Source organism: Mugil cephalus, chromosome 8 (assembly GCF_022458985.1).
Source record: "Mugil cephalus isolate CIBA_MC_2020 chromosome 8, CIBA_Mcephalus_1.1, whole genome shotgun sequence".
Lineage (NCBI taxonomy): Eukaryota > Metazoa > Chordata > Actinopteri > Mugiliformes > Mugilidae > Mugil > Mugil cephalus.
Genome location: NC_061777.1, coordinates 242,501 through 258,927, shown reverse-complemented (window position 1 = coordinate 258,927; position 16,427 = coordinate 242,501). Strand labels below are relative to the sequence as shown.

Sequence of the window (16,427 nt, the reverse complement as noted above, 5' to 3'; positions counted from 1 at the left end):
ACATGTACTCTACGTATATAAATACAACATATACTCTACATATATAAATACAACATATACTCTACGTATGTACATACAACATATACTCTACGTATATAAATACTACATATACTCTACGTATGTAAATACAACATATACTCTACGTATATAAATACTACATATACTCTACGTATATAAATACTACATATACTCTACGTATGTAAATACAACATATACTCTACGTATGTAAATACTACATATACTCTACGTATATAAATACAACATATACTCTACGTATGTAAATACAACATATACTCTACGTATATAAATACTACATATACTCTACGTATGTAAATACAACATATACTCTACGTATATAAATACTACATAACTCTACGTATGTAAATACAACATATACTCTACGTATATAAATACTACATATACTCTACGTATGTAAATACAACATATACTCTACGTATATAAATACTACATATACTCTACGTATGTAAATACAACATATACTCTACGTATATAAATACTACATATACTCTACGTATATAAATACAACATATACTCTACGTATGTAAATACAACATATACTCTACGTATATAAATACTACATATACTCTACGTATGTAAATACAACATATACTCTACGTATATAAATACTACATATACTCTACGTATATAAATACAACATATACTCTACGTATATAAATACTACATATACTCTACGTATGTAAATACAACATATACTCTACGTATATAAATACTACATATACTCTACGTATATAAATACTACATATACTCTACGTATGTAAATACAACATATACTCTACGTATATAAATACTACATATACTCTACGTATGTAAATACAACATATACTCTACGTATATAAATACTACATATACTCTACGTATGTAAATACAACATATACTCTACGTATATAAATACTACATATACTCTACGTATATAAATACAACATATACTCTACGTATATAAATACTACATATACTCTACGTATGTAAATACAACATATACTCTACGTATATAAATACTACATATACTCTACGTATATAAATACTACATATACTCTACGTATGTAAATACAACATATACTCTACGTATGTAAATACAACATATACTCTACGTATATAAATACTACATATACTCTACGTATGTAAATACAACATATACTGTACGTATATAAATACTACATATACTCTACGTATAACTAGCTTGCCTTCATTTAACCCTGATCTCCTCTCCGTTCACTACTTCCTTTACTGCATATTAAACACACTTGGTACTATACTATACTATACTATACTATACTATACTTTATGACACTGTGCAGCACTATGTTATACTATAAAGTATGACACTATACTATACTACACTGTACTACAGTTTATACTGTTACTACTGGGTACTGTGTGATGTAATTGTGTGATGTATCGTTACTATAATCTCGTATTGTGGAATTTTAACGTATGTTATGAGAAAATACTGTTGTTATTAGTAACATGTCAGAGAGTCGTCGTATAGCGCCCCCCCCCCCCCCCCCCCCCCCCCCGACGGTCAGGTGTCACTAATGTAGCCCCTCCCACAGTCAGGTCTTAGTGCTGTAGCCCCTCCCACAGTCAGGTGTCAATAAAGTAGCCCCTCCCACAGTCAGGTCTATTGCTGTAGCCCTTCCCACAATCAGGTGTTAGTGCTGTAGCCCCTCCCACAGTCAGGTCTTAGTGCTGTAGCCCCTCCCACAGTCAGGTGTCAATAAAGTAGCCCCTCCCACAGTCAGGTCTTAGTGCTGTAGCCCCTCCCACAGTCAGGTGTCAATAAAGTAGGCCCTCCCACAATCAGGTGTTAGTGCTGTAGCCCCTCCCACAGTCAGGTGTCACTAATGTAGCCCCTCCCACAGTCAGATGTTACTGCTGTAGCCCCTCCCACAGTCAGGGCTCACTAATGTAGCCCCTCCCACAATCAGGTGTTAGTACTGTAGCCCCTCCCACAGTCAGGTGTCACTAATGTAGCCCCTCCCACAGTCAGGTGTTAATGTGTGTCATTTATTTTAGGATAGGAAAAGTGGTAGAGCAGAGCCCGAGCCCAAACTGAAAACCTCTTTTAGGTCCATCACTGCGACCTCCGACCTCAAACGTCGTAGGGGCTCCGGGGACGCCACGGTAAGGAGACGAAGACCACCTCCCCTCCTGTCCTCCTCTGTTCTCACCTCCTCTTCCACCTCCACCTCCACCTCCACCCCATACGTCTCCTCCACCTCTTATTTTCTTCAAATTTTTGAGTCTACACTTTTATCTGTTTGTTTCCCTTCCTCCTCCTCCTCCTCCTCCTCCTCGTCTTCCTCCTCCTCCTCTTCTTCCTCCTCCTCCACCTCCTCCTCCTCCTCTTCCTTCCTCCTCCTCCTCTTCCTTCCTCCTCCTCCTCTTCCTTCTTCTCTTCCTTCCTCCTCCTCCTCTTCCTCCACCATCAGTCTTTTGGTTTGTCACCTCCTCCCAGCTCCATCATCTCCATGGAGACTGTCCATCACCACCTGTCTGTCAGTCTTTGTCTTCTCGTCTCCATCAGCTCAGGACAGACAGATAGAGGACAGATAGAAACGTTAGTTTTGTCCTCGCATCGTTCACGTTGTCCTCTTGCAAAGGAGAAGTGAAGAGGGTCAGACTGTGTGGTCTCTTTTCTCCTGTCTCTGTCCTTTGTCCTTTGTCCTGTCTTGTTTCTGTCTTGTCTTGTCCTCTCTGGTCTGTCTCTGTCCTGTCCTGTTGTCTTTAGTCTGTCCTTTCCCATCCTCTCCTGTCTGTATCTGTCTCTGTCTTGTCTTGTCCCGTGTCTGTCCTGTCCTCTCCGGTCTCCTGTCTGTCCCTTCATCTCAACATGTCCACAGACGTCTCGGGAAGTCTTGTCCTAACGTCTCTTCTCGTCCTCTGAGGTCAGCGATGGAGACGCGTCTCATTAATCAGAAAATAATCTCTTTCCTACAGCCCCCCCCCCCCCCCCCCCCCCCTTCTCTGTCCTCACTGTCCTCACCGTCTCTTTTCCAGTTTCTGAGTCACACTGCAGGAAGAAGTACGGGGTGGGACATCATGGGGGGGACAAGGGTTGCTGTGTCTTTCCACTGTGGCGGCCATTTTGCCTCCTGGTCCTCCTCCTGATTGGTTTCCTGTTGGACATGAAGGAGCCAGAGTCTCTCCTCAGGGTCTTTGCTCCAGGATCTGATCAGTTTATGATTCATTGATTCATTGATTCACTGATTAATTGATTAATTGATTAATTGACTCATGTCTCTTCGTCATCGTCTCTCTTTATTTTCTATATGACTGTTTCTCTCTGGCTGGATTTGAATGGTGTCCTACACACACACTGTCCTCTGTCCTCCTCTGCAAGCGAGACCGACCGTAGGCTACGTCCCACTCATTAGGCTCGTTAACAGCGTGACGGCTAACACTAGCTCCTCCTAGCCTCACGGCTAACACTAGCTCCTCTGGGTCATCCTAGCCTCACGGCTAACAGTAGCTCCTCTAGCTTTTCCTAGCGTCACAGCTAACAGTAGCTCCTCCTAGCATCCCAGCTAACAGTAGCTCCTCTAGCTCCTCTGTCTCTTACTAGCATCACAGCTAACAACAGCTCCTCCTAGCATCTTAGCCTCCCACCTAACCATAGCTCCTCCTTCTGAGCTAACCTAGCTCCTTATATCATCATAGCCTCCCACCTAACATTAGCTTATTATTGCACCCAAGCCTCCCAGTTAACAACAGCTCCTTGTAGCATCCTAGCCTCCTAGCTAACACTAGCTCCTGGTAGCATCCTAGCCTCCCAGCTAACAATAGCTCCTCCGAGCTTCCAAGCTAACACTAGCTCATCATTGCACCCTGGCCTCCTAGCTAACAATAGCTCCTTATAGCATCCTAGCCTCCCAGCTAACAGTAACTCCTCTTTGCCTCCAGTCTAACACTAGCTCTCCCTAGCATCCTAGCCTCCTGTAATAAACAAAATAAAAATAAAACATTTGATTAGAGGAAAACAGTTCACATTAATGCTGTAGCTTTTATTACCACGGATATCTTTTAGTTTTTATCCCAGCAGACGTTAAAATGATGGTTTTTATGTCACGAGGACATTTAGCTCCTCCGCTGCTGATGAGAATCCATCATTTAGGATGAAGCTAATTCAGATGAAAAAGACACTTTGTGTGTTTCATTAAATATTATTATTATACTTCCTGGTTCTCTTCTTCTCTTCTCCTTTTGCAGCCGTACCCGACTGACATCACCGGACAGCTCAACCTATCAGATCCCTCCGTCAGCACCGTCGTCTGAGAGAGACACGCCGCTCAAAAACACACTGCAACACAACAACACACATGCTTGGTCTTTTACTTTGAAAGGACTGATTTTATTTTGGTAGATGTCTGTGATGTTGTGCAGTTAGTTCTGTTTCCTGTCAGACATCGGGATCCGTTTTAGAGCCGGAGCCTCGAAGAGTCCACATGTTAACAAATATCTAACGGCCAAGAACTTGTCGACCAGGAACTTCCCAATCAACGCATTGGTTCCTGTTGATCTGGTTCCTGGTCATCTGGTTCCCGTTGATCTGGTTCCTGGTCATCTGGTTCCCGTTGATCTGGTTCCTGGTCATCTGGTTCCTGGTCATCTGGTTCCCGTTGATCTGGTTCCTGGTCATCTGGTTCCCAATTACCTGGTTCCTGGTCATCTGGTTCCTGGTCAGGGTGTGGCAGGTGGGCGGAGTGTCTGGGACAGGAAGTCGTTCTTGAACGCTGAACCTGGTTGGTCGTTAAACCGCTGAGGATCATGGGTAGCGAGTACCACGAAGTTTTAATGATGAGGATTTAACTTCACAACTTATTTTCTTGTTTTTATTTGCTATTGTTTATTATCTATCATCTTATTTATTATATACACTTCTCCACTTATTCAGATTTAGAAAACTTTATTAAGGCCACAACGTAGAACTATAAAGGATATTTTAAGTTTTTATTTTTTTCTCAAAATCATCATCATCGAAAATGTTTAATCACCTGATGGGATTAAAGTTTTAGTTTGCCGTTATTAGAATCTTTTATTGTGGATAACTGTATTTGTAGTTCATTTTGTTACATGATATATATATGCAGTTATATATGATACAATATAATTATATTTTAATAATGTAATATTGTTATATTTCCATGGAAACTAAAAGTCTCAGATTCATGAACGACTTTTTTCATCAGAGCAACAAAACATTTTTAAACCTGATGCTTCCTGAACCCATAGGCTCCGCCCACCTCCCTAGACACTCTCCCAGGGCATGCTGGGAAATGCAGTCACTGCCCCTCCCCTCCCCCGCCCCCGCCGCCTCCACTGTGTCCCCGTCTGATGATGTCAATTGCTGTCTACCTCCACACCTGCCAATCATTGTGGGCGTTTCCACGGTAACTGAGAGTGTTTTCGTTGCAGTCCTCTGTGTGACCACTAGATGGCTCTGAACCTCCACACAGCTCCTTTAATTATCCATTAACATTAATGGCTGTTAACTAATTAACTAATGAACCAGTTAATGAACAAACTGAAACAGGTGATGATTGGTCAGTGAACCTGACCGTGGTTAAACTGCCGAGGATCATGGGTAGTGTAGTACCACATGACTGTGGAAGTTTTTTGATGAAGATTTAACTTCACAGCTTATTTTATTACTTATATTTATTTTACTATGTTTGCTATTATTTATCTTTTATTTTTTTATTTATTAAAACTATTTCCAACACTTAAAACATTCATCATTTCTATTTCTATTCATTCATCCTGACCCTAAGTCCCAACAGAGAAACCAGTCCCCAGAGTTTCTCTAGAGTTGAACCAGGGCCGTATTCCTAAAGATCCTAAAGAAGAAGAACTCCTAAATTAGCTTAAAATTCCTAGTCATCATTTCAGTGGGTGGGATTGATCCTAAAAGCTTTTGGTGCTAATGTCCATAGAATGGAGTCACATCAATAAACTGAATCCTAGAATCATTCAGTGTTTGGAGAATATCTCTCCTGAACACATCTCACTGCAGAACCTTCTTTAGGAACCTTTCATCTTTACCTCCATCTAGGAAGAACTCTGAGAAAACATCTGGGTTCTCGTTTAATTTCATAGACTTGGTCCTCGAGTAGCAGCTCTTTGAATCTTTAGGTCCACGGGTCCTGATCATCTACTCGATCAAATCATCCAGGATTCAAAGAAGGTTCAGAAACGAATGTTTGATGTTTACATTTGACTTTTCTTTGCTTCATGTCTTTAATTTATTCTGTAATTGAACAAATTTAATCCTATTCATCGTATTCAATGTTTATTGTCACGCGAACGTCAAAGATCTGAAGAGGAAAAAGGATAAATGCAGTAACTACGAGCTGCTTTGGTTTGTTATGAAGGTTTCCTCAGGAGACTGACCGGAGGTTTGATTAGGTCAAAGTCTGCAGTCGATCACAGTTCAACCAACTCTGGTGTAGTCCAGCCTTCACGTGCTGATCCATGAACACATGAGGCAAACACTCGCTAACAGCAGCCTGCAGACGTCCTGCAGGAACCACGTCAACGCACGGACCAGCTCCATGTTTTTATCCTGACATTTAATTCAACTTAAAATGAATTAGATTTAACATTTAGAATCATTTTTATCTAAACTGTGATCAGGACATTTGTGGTTAATCATTAATCGTATTGATTATTGTTGGAGGTCGGCCTGAAGATGATGATGATGATGAAGATGATGATGATGATGAATCTTCATCATGACGATGAATCTTCATCATCATCATCATCTGACAGTCTGAGGTCAGTTTGTGTAGAAGAATAAAGAAATTATTTTTGTGTCACTTCCTGTCTCGTCAGCTGTAACTGTAGAAAAAGAACTTTAGCCCCGCCCCCTCGCTCTTTGTTTCCTGTAACTGTCAAACCTGGAAATAATAAACGGAGATTTATTTGACTTTAATCATCTTTCTGTTTGTTTATTAAACTGAGAGACTATGATGCTAGACGGAGCTACTGTTAGCTGGGAGGCTATGATGCTAGGCGGAGCTACTGTTAGCTGGGAGGCTAGGATGAGCTACTGTTAGCTGAGATTAGGATGCTAGGATGAGCTACTGTTAGCTGGGAGGCTAGGATGTTGTGAGCTAGTGTCAGCTGGTAGGCTAGGATGCTAGGAGGACCGAGTGTAAGCTGTTTGGCTAGGACACTATGAGAAGTGTGTGTTAGCTGTTAGCTGAGATTGGGATGCTTGGAGCAGATACTGTTGGCTCAGAGGGTAGGATGCTAGGAAGAGCTACTGTTAGCTGGGAGGCTAGGAGGAGCTAGAATTAGCTGGGAGGTTAGGAGGAGTTAGTGTTAGCTGGGAGGCTAGGGTGCTATAACAGGTTAATGTTAGCTGGGAGGCTAGGATGCTATAAGGAGTTAGTGTTAGCTGGGAGGCTAGGATGCTAGGGGAAGTTAATGTTAGCTGGGAGGCTAGGATGCTATAAGGAGTTAGTGTTAGCTGGGAGGCTAGGATGCTATAAGGAGTTAGTGTTAGCTGGGAGGCTAGGATGCTAGGAGAAGTTAATGTTAGCTGGGAGGCTAGGATGCTATAAGGAGTTAATGTTAGCTGGGAGGCTAGGATGCTATAAGGAGTTAATGTTAGCTGGGAGGCTAGGAAAATAATAAATTTAAAAAGAAAATGACTTGTTTTCTTGAAGACGTTTTGTTCTGTAGCTTCTCTCGTCTGTTTTTCCTCTTTTTAGTTTGTTTGTTTTGTTTTAAATTCAGTCGTGCTGCGTTCAGGGGCGTTGACCCGGTTCAGACTAAGTTTGTCTTCGTTATCAGATGTTTCCTCATCGTGAATTCAAACTCCAGTTACAGCATCAAAGATCGATGCTGCAGCTGCTCGGCATCGTGGGTAATAACGCACACCTCCAGGGATTTTTATAACTATTTCACTTTTAGTTTTATTTTCCTCAGTTTGAAACATTTGGTTTAAATTTCCAGGACCCGTCTCCTCCAGGTCCAGGTCCAGGTCCAGGTCCAGGTCCAGGTCCAGGTCCAGGTCCAGGTCCAGGTCCAGGCTGAGTCTAAAGGAGTCTGGTCTGAGGAGCTGTGATGTCAGGGAGGAGCTGTGGTTGAGCCCGTTGCTACGTATGAGGCATCATTTCATTGATCCTAAAAGCTTCTGGACCTCAGGTGTTGAGTTCAGATGTGAAACCAGTTGAAAGCGTCTCGTGTGAACAGCCTCTGAACTAGGGACCATGTTTTCTGTCTTCTTCTATCTTTGTTGACTCTCAGTCTGAAGGTCGACAGGCCGCCACCTTCCCTGCAAACTGATTGGTTGAGGCATCTGTGGGTGGAGCCACGCACACAGAAGAAAAGGCCTCAGGTGTCAGCACCTCATCCCCACCACAGAAGAAGAGCGGAGCGGTGAGTGAACCGAGCTAAAGCTAAATGCTACTTAGGTAACCTGGCGCCCCTTCCGCCAGTTGCCGCGGTAACCCTGTGTTATTTTCTGTGAGCTGATAACAGAAACATCTTCTGCACATGCTCAGAAGCGTCTCGTTGGAGCTTTAATTTTGTTTCTGATCCCACAGACCCCCCAGGACCACCAAACCCTCCCGGACCACCAGAACCTCCTGGACCACCAGAACCTCCCGGACCACCAGAACCTCCTGGACCATGTCTTCATCTCACAGCACATCTGGACTGAAACGTTTCTGTTTGTGGCTCCATCGCTGCTCTCCTCCTCCTCCTCCTCCTCCTCCTCTTCCTCTCCCTGTCAGCTGTGGTGTCCCCCCACCTCCCCCAGCGTCTCGTCGGCGCCTCCTGCTGGTGGTCCTGCTGCTCTTCATCCTGCTGCTGATGGTTCTGGTCCTAATGTGGAACTACCACTGTCTCTTCATCTCCCACATCTGTCCCACAGGAGAGGACGACCTGGACACGGGGGAAACCCCCATTTCATCTGAAGACTGAACTAAGAACCCGGTCAGACCCGGCTTAACGTCCTGATCTGGTCTCTAGAGTCCAGCTCAGACTGAATCTAAATAACTGAGTCTTTTTCCTGAATGTTGTGGTCATGTTTGGTTCACGGAGGAAACATGCATCCATCAACCACTCAGGACGTGATGTGTCAATGGTTGCTAAGGAACAGGGAAAAGAAACAAATCCTCCATTTACTCTTTCTTCCTTCCTTCCTTCCTTCCTTCCTTCCTTCCTTCCTTGTGTCCCTGGTTCTGGTCCAGTGGTAGGTAGAGATCCATCAGGCAGCAGCTGATACATTATTATACTGACCACATGGTGGCGCTGCTGCTGATTTACTTACAGACTGAGACCAGATCTCAGGTTCTGGCTGGAGACACATGTGGAGACACACTTTAATTCATCAACACCAGGTGAAACCAGGTGTTGATGTTAAAGCTCTGATTAAAGTTCTTTTTCTATTTGTCGTTTCTGAGTAGTTTTTATTTTTATGTTCAGATATTGATTATTATGTTATTACAGATATTCTCAGACCAAACCAGAAACAGGCCACAACTAAATAACATCACAGCCATGCTATGCTAGTTAGCAACACCTGTGGTAGCATCCGTTGTTCATGTTCAACCAGCAGCAAACTTGGTGGGAACAGCGCACACGTTAGCTTCCTGTTAGCGGACATGTTCAGAGGTGGTAGTGTGTAGGTGCTAACAGTTGGCTAGCAACAGTATTGACATGAGTGACGGCTGGTGACTGGTACACAAACATTTAATGAGGGTCAGGGTCAGTGAGGGTGGATCCTACTGAGCATGAGCATAGCGATGTCACGGTGGCTGGTTTCTGATTGGAGGAGATCACAGGTCACATGTCATAGTTATAATGATTGGAGGCTAAATCAGCATGCTGACATTAGCACGATAACACCAGGATGCTAACATTAGCATCCTGGGATCACTACATTAACATTCGCACAATAAAATTGGCATGCTAACATTAGCACGCTAACATTAGCACATTAACATCAGCAGGCTAACATTAGCACATTAGCATGAGCTCGCTATCATTAGCACATTAGAATCAGCTCGCTATCATTAGCACGCTAACATTTGCATATTATCTAGTTCTCTTAACTCTGGTCTCATGCTAATGTGCACCTAGCTACAGCTAGCATGTTAGCTTCCTTTAGGACTCTCTAGTGAACGTTAGAGGAGGGGGCGGGGCCTCTAGTGGGCGTTAGAGAAAATTGGGAGGCGGGGCCTCTAGTGGAAGAGGGGGCGGGTCCTCTGTGACGTCCCCAGGCTTTTATAGTGAAGGGCTGAACCAGGAGCTGTGTTTTATTTTGGGACGTTAACGTGGAGTGGAAGGATCAGCTGATCACAGCCGCTTCTTGACTCCACTTGTTTTGTTTGTAATTGTTTGTTTTTGTTTTTATTGTTAGATTTTGTTTATTTATCTGTTTTTGGAGGAATGTGAGTCTCGGGCTCTGCGGCTCCTTCAGGACTCGGACCCGGGCTCAGGATGCTGGTTCTGGTTCTCCTCAGTCTCGGTCTGAACCTCCACACATGCCGGCCTTTTCCCAACCAGCTGCCCGACCTCGGGCTTCATGCGCCCGGTCAGATCCCGCTCGCCGACCCGCTGCAGGACTACGAGCGTCTGGATGCGGAGCTGGCGGGAGACGGCGGTAACGGGACCGGGTCGGTGGAGGGCTGCGGGCCGTGTGAGCTGGACCTGTGCCCGGAGACTCGAGGCTGCCGGGCCGGTTTGGTGCGGGACTCCTGCGGCTGCTGCGAGGAGTGCGGGAACCTGGAGGGACAGGCCTGCGACCCGGGGGACCGGAGCGTGTTCTACGGGCTGTGCGGGACCGGGATGCGGTGCGCGGCGGATCCGGGTCCCGCACGAGGAGGTGGAGGAGGAAGAGGAGGAGGTGATGAGGAGGAGGAGGAGGAGGTGTGTATCTGTGAGGACCAGGAGGTGGTCTGTGGTTCTGATGGATCCACCTACATCAACATGTGTCAGTTCAGAGAGGCCGCATTCAGCGAACCGAGCCTGGAACCCAGAGGGAGGAGCCCCTGCAGGACAGGTAGGACTCACCTGTCCCTGTGTCCGTGTCCACCAGGGGCCTGACATATACAATTAAATAATCCAGACACTAGACAACAATATGTGCAATAAATGATGAAACAAGGCTACACGTGGGTCCCACAGGGTTCTGTGCTGGGTCCACACTGATTTATTATCTCCATTAATAACACACAGTGTCTGTTGCCTAGAGATCTGGGGACAATCGCACAAAACCATCACACACCTAATGTTCCTGTTACAGACGAGAGCAATAAGGACTCAGAGCTTCTCACTGTGTGTAAAGTCAATAACAATGTGGTTCCAGAGGAAGTTTCAGAGTTTACTCACTTTGTTCTGTCTGAAGTTTAAACTGAGCCCACGGACGATGTTCATTTAAGAAGAGAAGGAAACTAAACTGTGTTGGTTTGTGAATGAAACTTTAACTGAAACTGACAGAAATGAATGAAAGTTCATGTAGTTTATGTACATGTGGACATAACGTTGGTCACTGATGTGTGGACAGAGAGACACAGTAAACTAAAGCTAACTAAAGCTAACTCTGTGTCTGTCCCAGTCCCGGTCATTAAGGTCCCCCCTCAGAACCAGGTCCAGGGGACCGGCAGTAGTCTGGTCTTTCTCTGTGAGGTCTTTGCGTTTCCGATGGCGTTGGTCGAGTGGAGGAAGGACGGACAAGATGTTGTCCTACCGGGGGACGACCCACACATCTCTGTCCAGGTAGGACACCTGAAGGCTGTGGCCCCTCCCCCTTTTAAACAGCTTCTTATGGGGAGAAGAAGACGTGGCCGGAAAATAAGCCACGTAAATGCATTCATGTATTAAGGCATTAATCCTCATTAATCATCATTAATCCTCATTAATCATCATTAATCATCATTAATCCTCATTAATCATCGTTAATCCTCATTAATCATCATTAATCATCATGTCCTCCTCCAGGTGTCCACTCCTACCTAGATGAACTATTCACCAACCTGCACATGATTCCTGTTATACTCACAAACTGTCTCATGGATCATCAGCTGTTTGTTCTATTATTAGATTCTACGTGTTTCCTTCAGATCCATGTTTGTATCTACAACACATTTTAGTTTATATTGTTTCTCTCTATCTTCTCTGGTTCTGCCTGGTCTTAGACAGATGGTTCCTCCATATGAGCTGGTTCTGGTTCTGCTCCAGGTTTCTTCCTGTTAAAGGGAGTTTCTCCTTCATGTTGCTCTGGAGGTTTCAGACCAGGTTTTGTAAAACATCCAGAGAATATTTGTATTGTTATTGACGCTACAGAAATAAAATTGAATTGATGGAAACACACGTAGTGAGACAACAGAGAAGAAACTGTTTTTATTTAACGACGTAACAGTGACACCGTTCACATGATCCTTTTATTTTTCAACCTTTTGTTTCCTTAAGTCTAATTCATGCTGCACAGTTTTACTTTTTACAGTTTTATTTTCACGCTGATCTAAGTTGTGTGTTTCTGTTGTAGTGACCAGAGTCACATTCCTTGTTTGTTCACATACGTGGGAACTAAACCTGATTCTGATTCTGATCCTAAAACAGAGGACACATGGTTTCTATTGGCCTCCAGGAGAAAACACCACTGCTTTTAACTCTTTACAGGCTCTCGGTCAAATACTTGGACAATCTAACTTTCACCCCTAGAGTTTTATTGTAGGACAGAGGAAGAAGACTTTTCTGATCTCTCATATCTGGTTCCATCTGAGACCAGATCTGAATCAGAGCTGATTCAGACACTTGTCAACATCATCACATTAGAAACATTAGGACACTTGTTCTTCTTCATGGCTCCTAATAAACCAGTTCAGAGGGGGACCTTGTAGACCACATTAGACCCTGATTAGACCTGACAACGTTTCCTGGATCTTCTCTGATTGGCTCAATGAAAACCACATGACACTAAACTTCACTGAGAGGAACCAGGAACCACGTTACCACATATGGTTCCTGGTTCCTATAGAGGGTTAAAGTGTTAAATCGTATTACTCTAGTCCTCAGACAGGTAAGAGGACGCTTGTCTTTTTGCTTCCCACAGTCTCGGGGTGGTCCTCTGAAATTCGAGCTGTCCAGTTGGCTGCAGATTGAGGGGGCGGAGCCTGGGGACTCAGGGACCTATCGCTGCATCGCCCACAACAACCTGGGGTCTGTCTCTGCCTCTGCTGTCCTGGACGTCCTGGGAGCAGGTGAGACAGATGATGGACAGGTGTGGTTTCAGCTAGCTAGCATGCTAACAGGCTAACATGTCCACGTGTCTCACTGTCTTCAGAGGACCTGGCGTCCTACCTGTCCAACAGTGTGTCTGAGATGAAGCAGCTGATGGATGCCACCGACTATGACGAGGACTTCTACTGATCGTCACTTCAGAGGACTCACCACTATGCTAATGTGCTAATTTGCTAATATGCTATTACATTATTATTCTGTGTACCCCTACGTTTCTCTGACATGAAGACGCAACATGTTGAACATGTTGTTAATAAATGTTGTTAATAAAAATGAAACAGTTTGATTTTTAACATTGAATCTATTCACACTCATAGAACCGGGTCACATCCGGGTCACTACTGCTCCTCTCTCATAGAACCGGGTCACATCCGGGTCACTACTGCTCCTCTCTCATAGAACCTGGTCACATCTGGGTCATTACTGCTCTTCTCTCAGTTCTGTTGAGGCTAAACCGGAGCTGATCAACTCTAACTCCAGGAACCAGGAGCTGAAAACGACTAAAGCAGGTTTGGAAGCTCCAGTGAGAGCAGCAGCTGTGACGAAACATTCTGAACCGACATGTGTTGAATCCATTATCAGACAGAAGCAGCCGAGAAACTCAACACGGTTCAGATTTCACTGAGTCGCTGCCACAAAAACCAGACTCTGGTGTTCAGCTTTAGTTTCTAATAACTTGGTGGTTCTCTCTATTCGTTGCTTCTCTCTGGTTTTTATAAGCATCTAAAATGCAAAGAAATGTCACTGTGAAAATGATTAAAATGTATTTATTAATTTCTTATTGTATAAAACCTATACTATACTACACTATACTATAGAAATGCTCCTTTTATTGTCCCCTGGAAACAACCGCTGTGGACGTTGCAGCAGTTTTGTTTGTTCTCTGTTTGTTTGTGTTTTGGACTCTACCTCCAGCCTCAACCGGTTTTACTCAGTGAGTTCTGATGTTTTTCTTCTCCGCAGCTGCTCAGACTCTTTTCTCTCCATAAATTAGAGACTTGGTCACAGGGCGTCTTCCCAGTCTGCTGCTCGTCTGTCTGCAGAGAGAATCCAGGAAATACCAGCTGATCCACGGCAACCTGAAATAACTTCCAGACTTCATCCTGCAGCGAGCGCCCCGGAGACACAATGCACTTCAGTTAGTGGCTGATTTAACAGGGACCGCACAGACTGGCTTTATGGCTGCAAGTAAATATGATTAACTGGGTGAAAAGGTCTTAAAAGGTTAAAACACTAAACTGCTGGATGGTAAATGCTTGTTTACATTGTGTTGCATATTCTTTCTAAATCTATTCTCTTTTTTGTAATTAAAAAGAAAATAAATAAATAAACCAAAATAGACTCAGATAATAAGTCCAGACAAGATCAAATAATAATAATAACAACAATAATACATAAACATAAAGAAGAAGCACGGACGTATGAAACCACAATAAATGCAAACTTGCATCTCTCCACTGTAGAACCTTTCAGGACATAACTTTTGATATATTTATCCTGCCAGAGCTGAATAATCACCCAGAACAAATAATCTGGAGTCAAACGGGATCGTGTACCTTTTTTTTTATTTTATTTTTTTTATGTTGTATATAAATTAAAAACAGTTAAAAAGTATATTGGTTTTATTTGGTTTTATTTGAGGCTGCAGTTCCTCGGACGGCCGCTGCTTCTCCTCCGGACCACCAGGGGGCGACAGAACCACTCAGAGTAACACCCTCATTCTCTGGTGTTTGGATGTAGCCAGAAGAGCTAGCGTTAGCTGCGGCTCGAGACGAGGTAACTGAAAGCGTAATAAACATCTAATAATTACCTTTAGAGTGATGTTAAACCTTAGTCAATGTCTGAGAGAAAAGGAAAAACGCAGATAAATGTTTAAATTAAACTCTGTTCGTCTATTAAAGACGTTTGTCTCTCGTTAGCTTTAGCTCAACCGCGACCACAGCGAGGTTCCATTAAAATAACTGTTAATTTAAAGTTTGTTTCCCTTTCAACCGAGTAACGTCCTTCATTTAAAGATGTCGAGGACATGTAAGGAATCTATTAAAGCTGCTTTTTAATTCGGCTTATAAAAGAAACACCAGGACCCTTCACGTTTATAGACTTGACTTCATGTAAGAATTCAGTGGATTTCTGTGTTGATCTGGAATGAGATGATGAGAAATTAAACATGTCACATTCCGACTCCTGTCAATGCACCAGCTAATGAAGTGTAACCAGCACACTGGGGTTGTCTGTTGTGTGTTTATTATATGTGTGTTTGCATCTGTTCTCCAGTGATTGTTAAGTTTCAGGTGACATTAAGACATTTCTGTCTGCAGGTTCAGAGGTCAAAGGTCAGCAGCTCCACTCTTCTTCATGGTCAAACAGGTGCGGAGGTCAGACAGGTGAGAGGAGCTCACTGATTGTTTGGTGCAGATCTGAGGCCGACCTCTTTCACTTTGTTCCTCAGGTGGTTCTTCTTCTGTGGTCTCTGCAGGTTTTCTCTACCTGCTGCAGGCGGCTGTGTCCCGAGGGTTCGATTCCCGGTCGGTCCGATGCAGAAGAGGCCTCCTCCAGCTCAGCAGGTAGAAACAGAGAGCATTAAAACACCAACAGAAATAGACTAAAAGACAGAAAAGACATCACTAGTCCACATACCAGAAACACAAAGCTGTGCACTCACTGTGTAACTTTCTATCAGGACGGATTCTGCTGCTGTTATGGCTAAAATAAGACTTTAATGAGCCTATGAGACTCTAATATAAGAGACTCTTTCCTTCCAGTGCTGGCGTTGTTTTTAAAGCGGGATGTGCTTCATGAAGCCTGGCTGGGTCCGTGTGGACCCTCCAGACGCTGAACAGACTCTAGAGTAGGATGAAGGGAAGTTAACGGTGTAGTTCTGTTTATCTGGATACTCCAGAGTCTGTGATATGTGACCTGGTGCAGTTAACTGTGTTATTTCTGTGTTGATTGTTTGTTCAGGAGACGGGAGGCGCTGACAGCTCCACCGCCACAGGAGACGAGAGAGGAGGCGATGGACCAGGGTCTGACGGAGGTTCAGGACAGACGGAGACAAAGAGAGTGAAGATGGACGGGTGGGTGCTGTGCTGTCACTGTTTGGTGCTGTTAGCGCCCCCTGCAGGCCTCTGTTTTAA

General features: G+C 43.9%; 2 protein-coding genes and 2 long non-coding RNA genes across 5 annotated transcripts in view; all 4 read left to right on the top strand.

The window, feature by feature from the left end:
- The window catches only part of grin1b (glutamate receptor, ionotropic, N-methyl D-aspartate 1b), a 34,983-nt gene extending 28,013 nt beyond the window's left edge, over nucleotides 1-6,970 (top strand). Inside the window, exons 21-22 of the mRNA XM_047591422.1 lie at nucleotides 2,056-2,163; nucleotides 4,249-6,970. Of these exons, the coding sequence (XP_047447378.1) occupies nucleotides 2,056-2,163; nucleotides 4,249-4,314 (174 nt within the window). The 3' untranslated portion in view covers nucleotides 4,315-6,970. The remainder of the gene's footprint in view (nucleotides 1-2,055; nucleotides 2,164-4,248) is intronic.
- Nucleotides 6,971-7,717: 747 nt separating this feature from the next.
- On the top strand, nucleotides 7,718-8,846 carry LOC125011913. 2 transcript variants are annotated; one of them, XR_007113231.1, is made up of 3 exons: nucleotides 8,019-8,145; nucleotides 8,293-8,424; nucleotides 8,592-8,846. It is a non-coding gene; the product is annotated as an uncharacterized LOC125011913 (long non-coding RNA). The 2 variants fall into 2 exon arrangements; XR_007113230.1 differs by having other exon boundaries at nucleotides 7,718-8,424.
- A 1,447-nt stretch (nucleotides 8,847-10,293) lies between these two features.
- Nucleotides 10,294-13,566, top strand: kazald3 (Kazal-type serine peptidase inhibitor domain 3). The gene is made up of 4 exons (XM_047591421.1): nucleotides 10,294-11,053; nucleotides 11,609-11,769; nucleotides 13,106-13,253; nucleotides 13,337-13,566. Exons 1-4 carry the CDS (start codon nucleotides 10,492-10,494, stop codon nucleotides 13,420-13,422), a joined length of 957 nt encoding a protein of 318 aa, XP_047447377.1. The 5' UTR covers nucleotides 10,294-10,491; the 3' UTR covers nucleotides 13,423-13,566.
- A 1,369-nt stretch (nucleotides 13,567-14,935) lies between these two features.
- LOC125012375 lies at nucleotides 14,936-16,231 on the top strand. The gene is made up of 4 exons (XR_007113275.1): nucleotides 14,936-15,069; nucleotides 15,612-15,660; nucleotides 15,743-15,857; nucleotides 16,056-16,231. It is a non-coding gene; the product is annotated as an uncharacterized LOC125012375 (long non-coding RNA).
- Nucleotides 16,232-16,427: the final 196 nt, after the last annotated feature.

Excerpts from the sequence above, each read along its gene's own strand:
- kazald3 (XM_047591421.1), top strand. The coding sequence starts at position 10,492 with ATGCTGGTTCTGGTTCTCCTCAGTCTCGGTCTGAACCTCCACACATGC. Across the intron at positions 11,770-13,105 it reads ACCCACACATCTCTGTCCAG|TCTCGGGGTGGTCCTCTGAA; the intron begins GTAGGACACCTG and ends TGCTTCCCACAG. Across the intron at positions 13,254-13,336 it reads CCTGGACGTCCTGGGAGCAG|AGGACCTGGCGTCCTACCTG; the intron begins GTGAGACAGATG and ends CACTGTCTTCAG.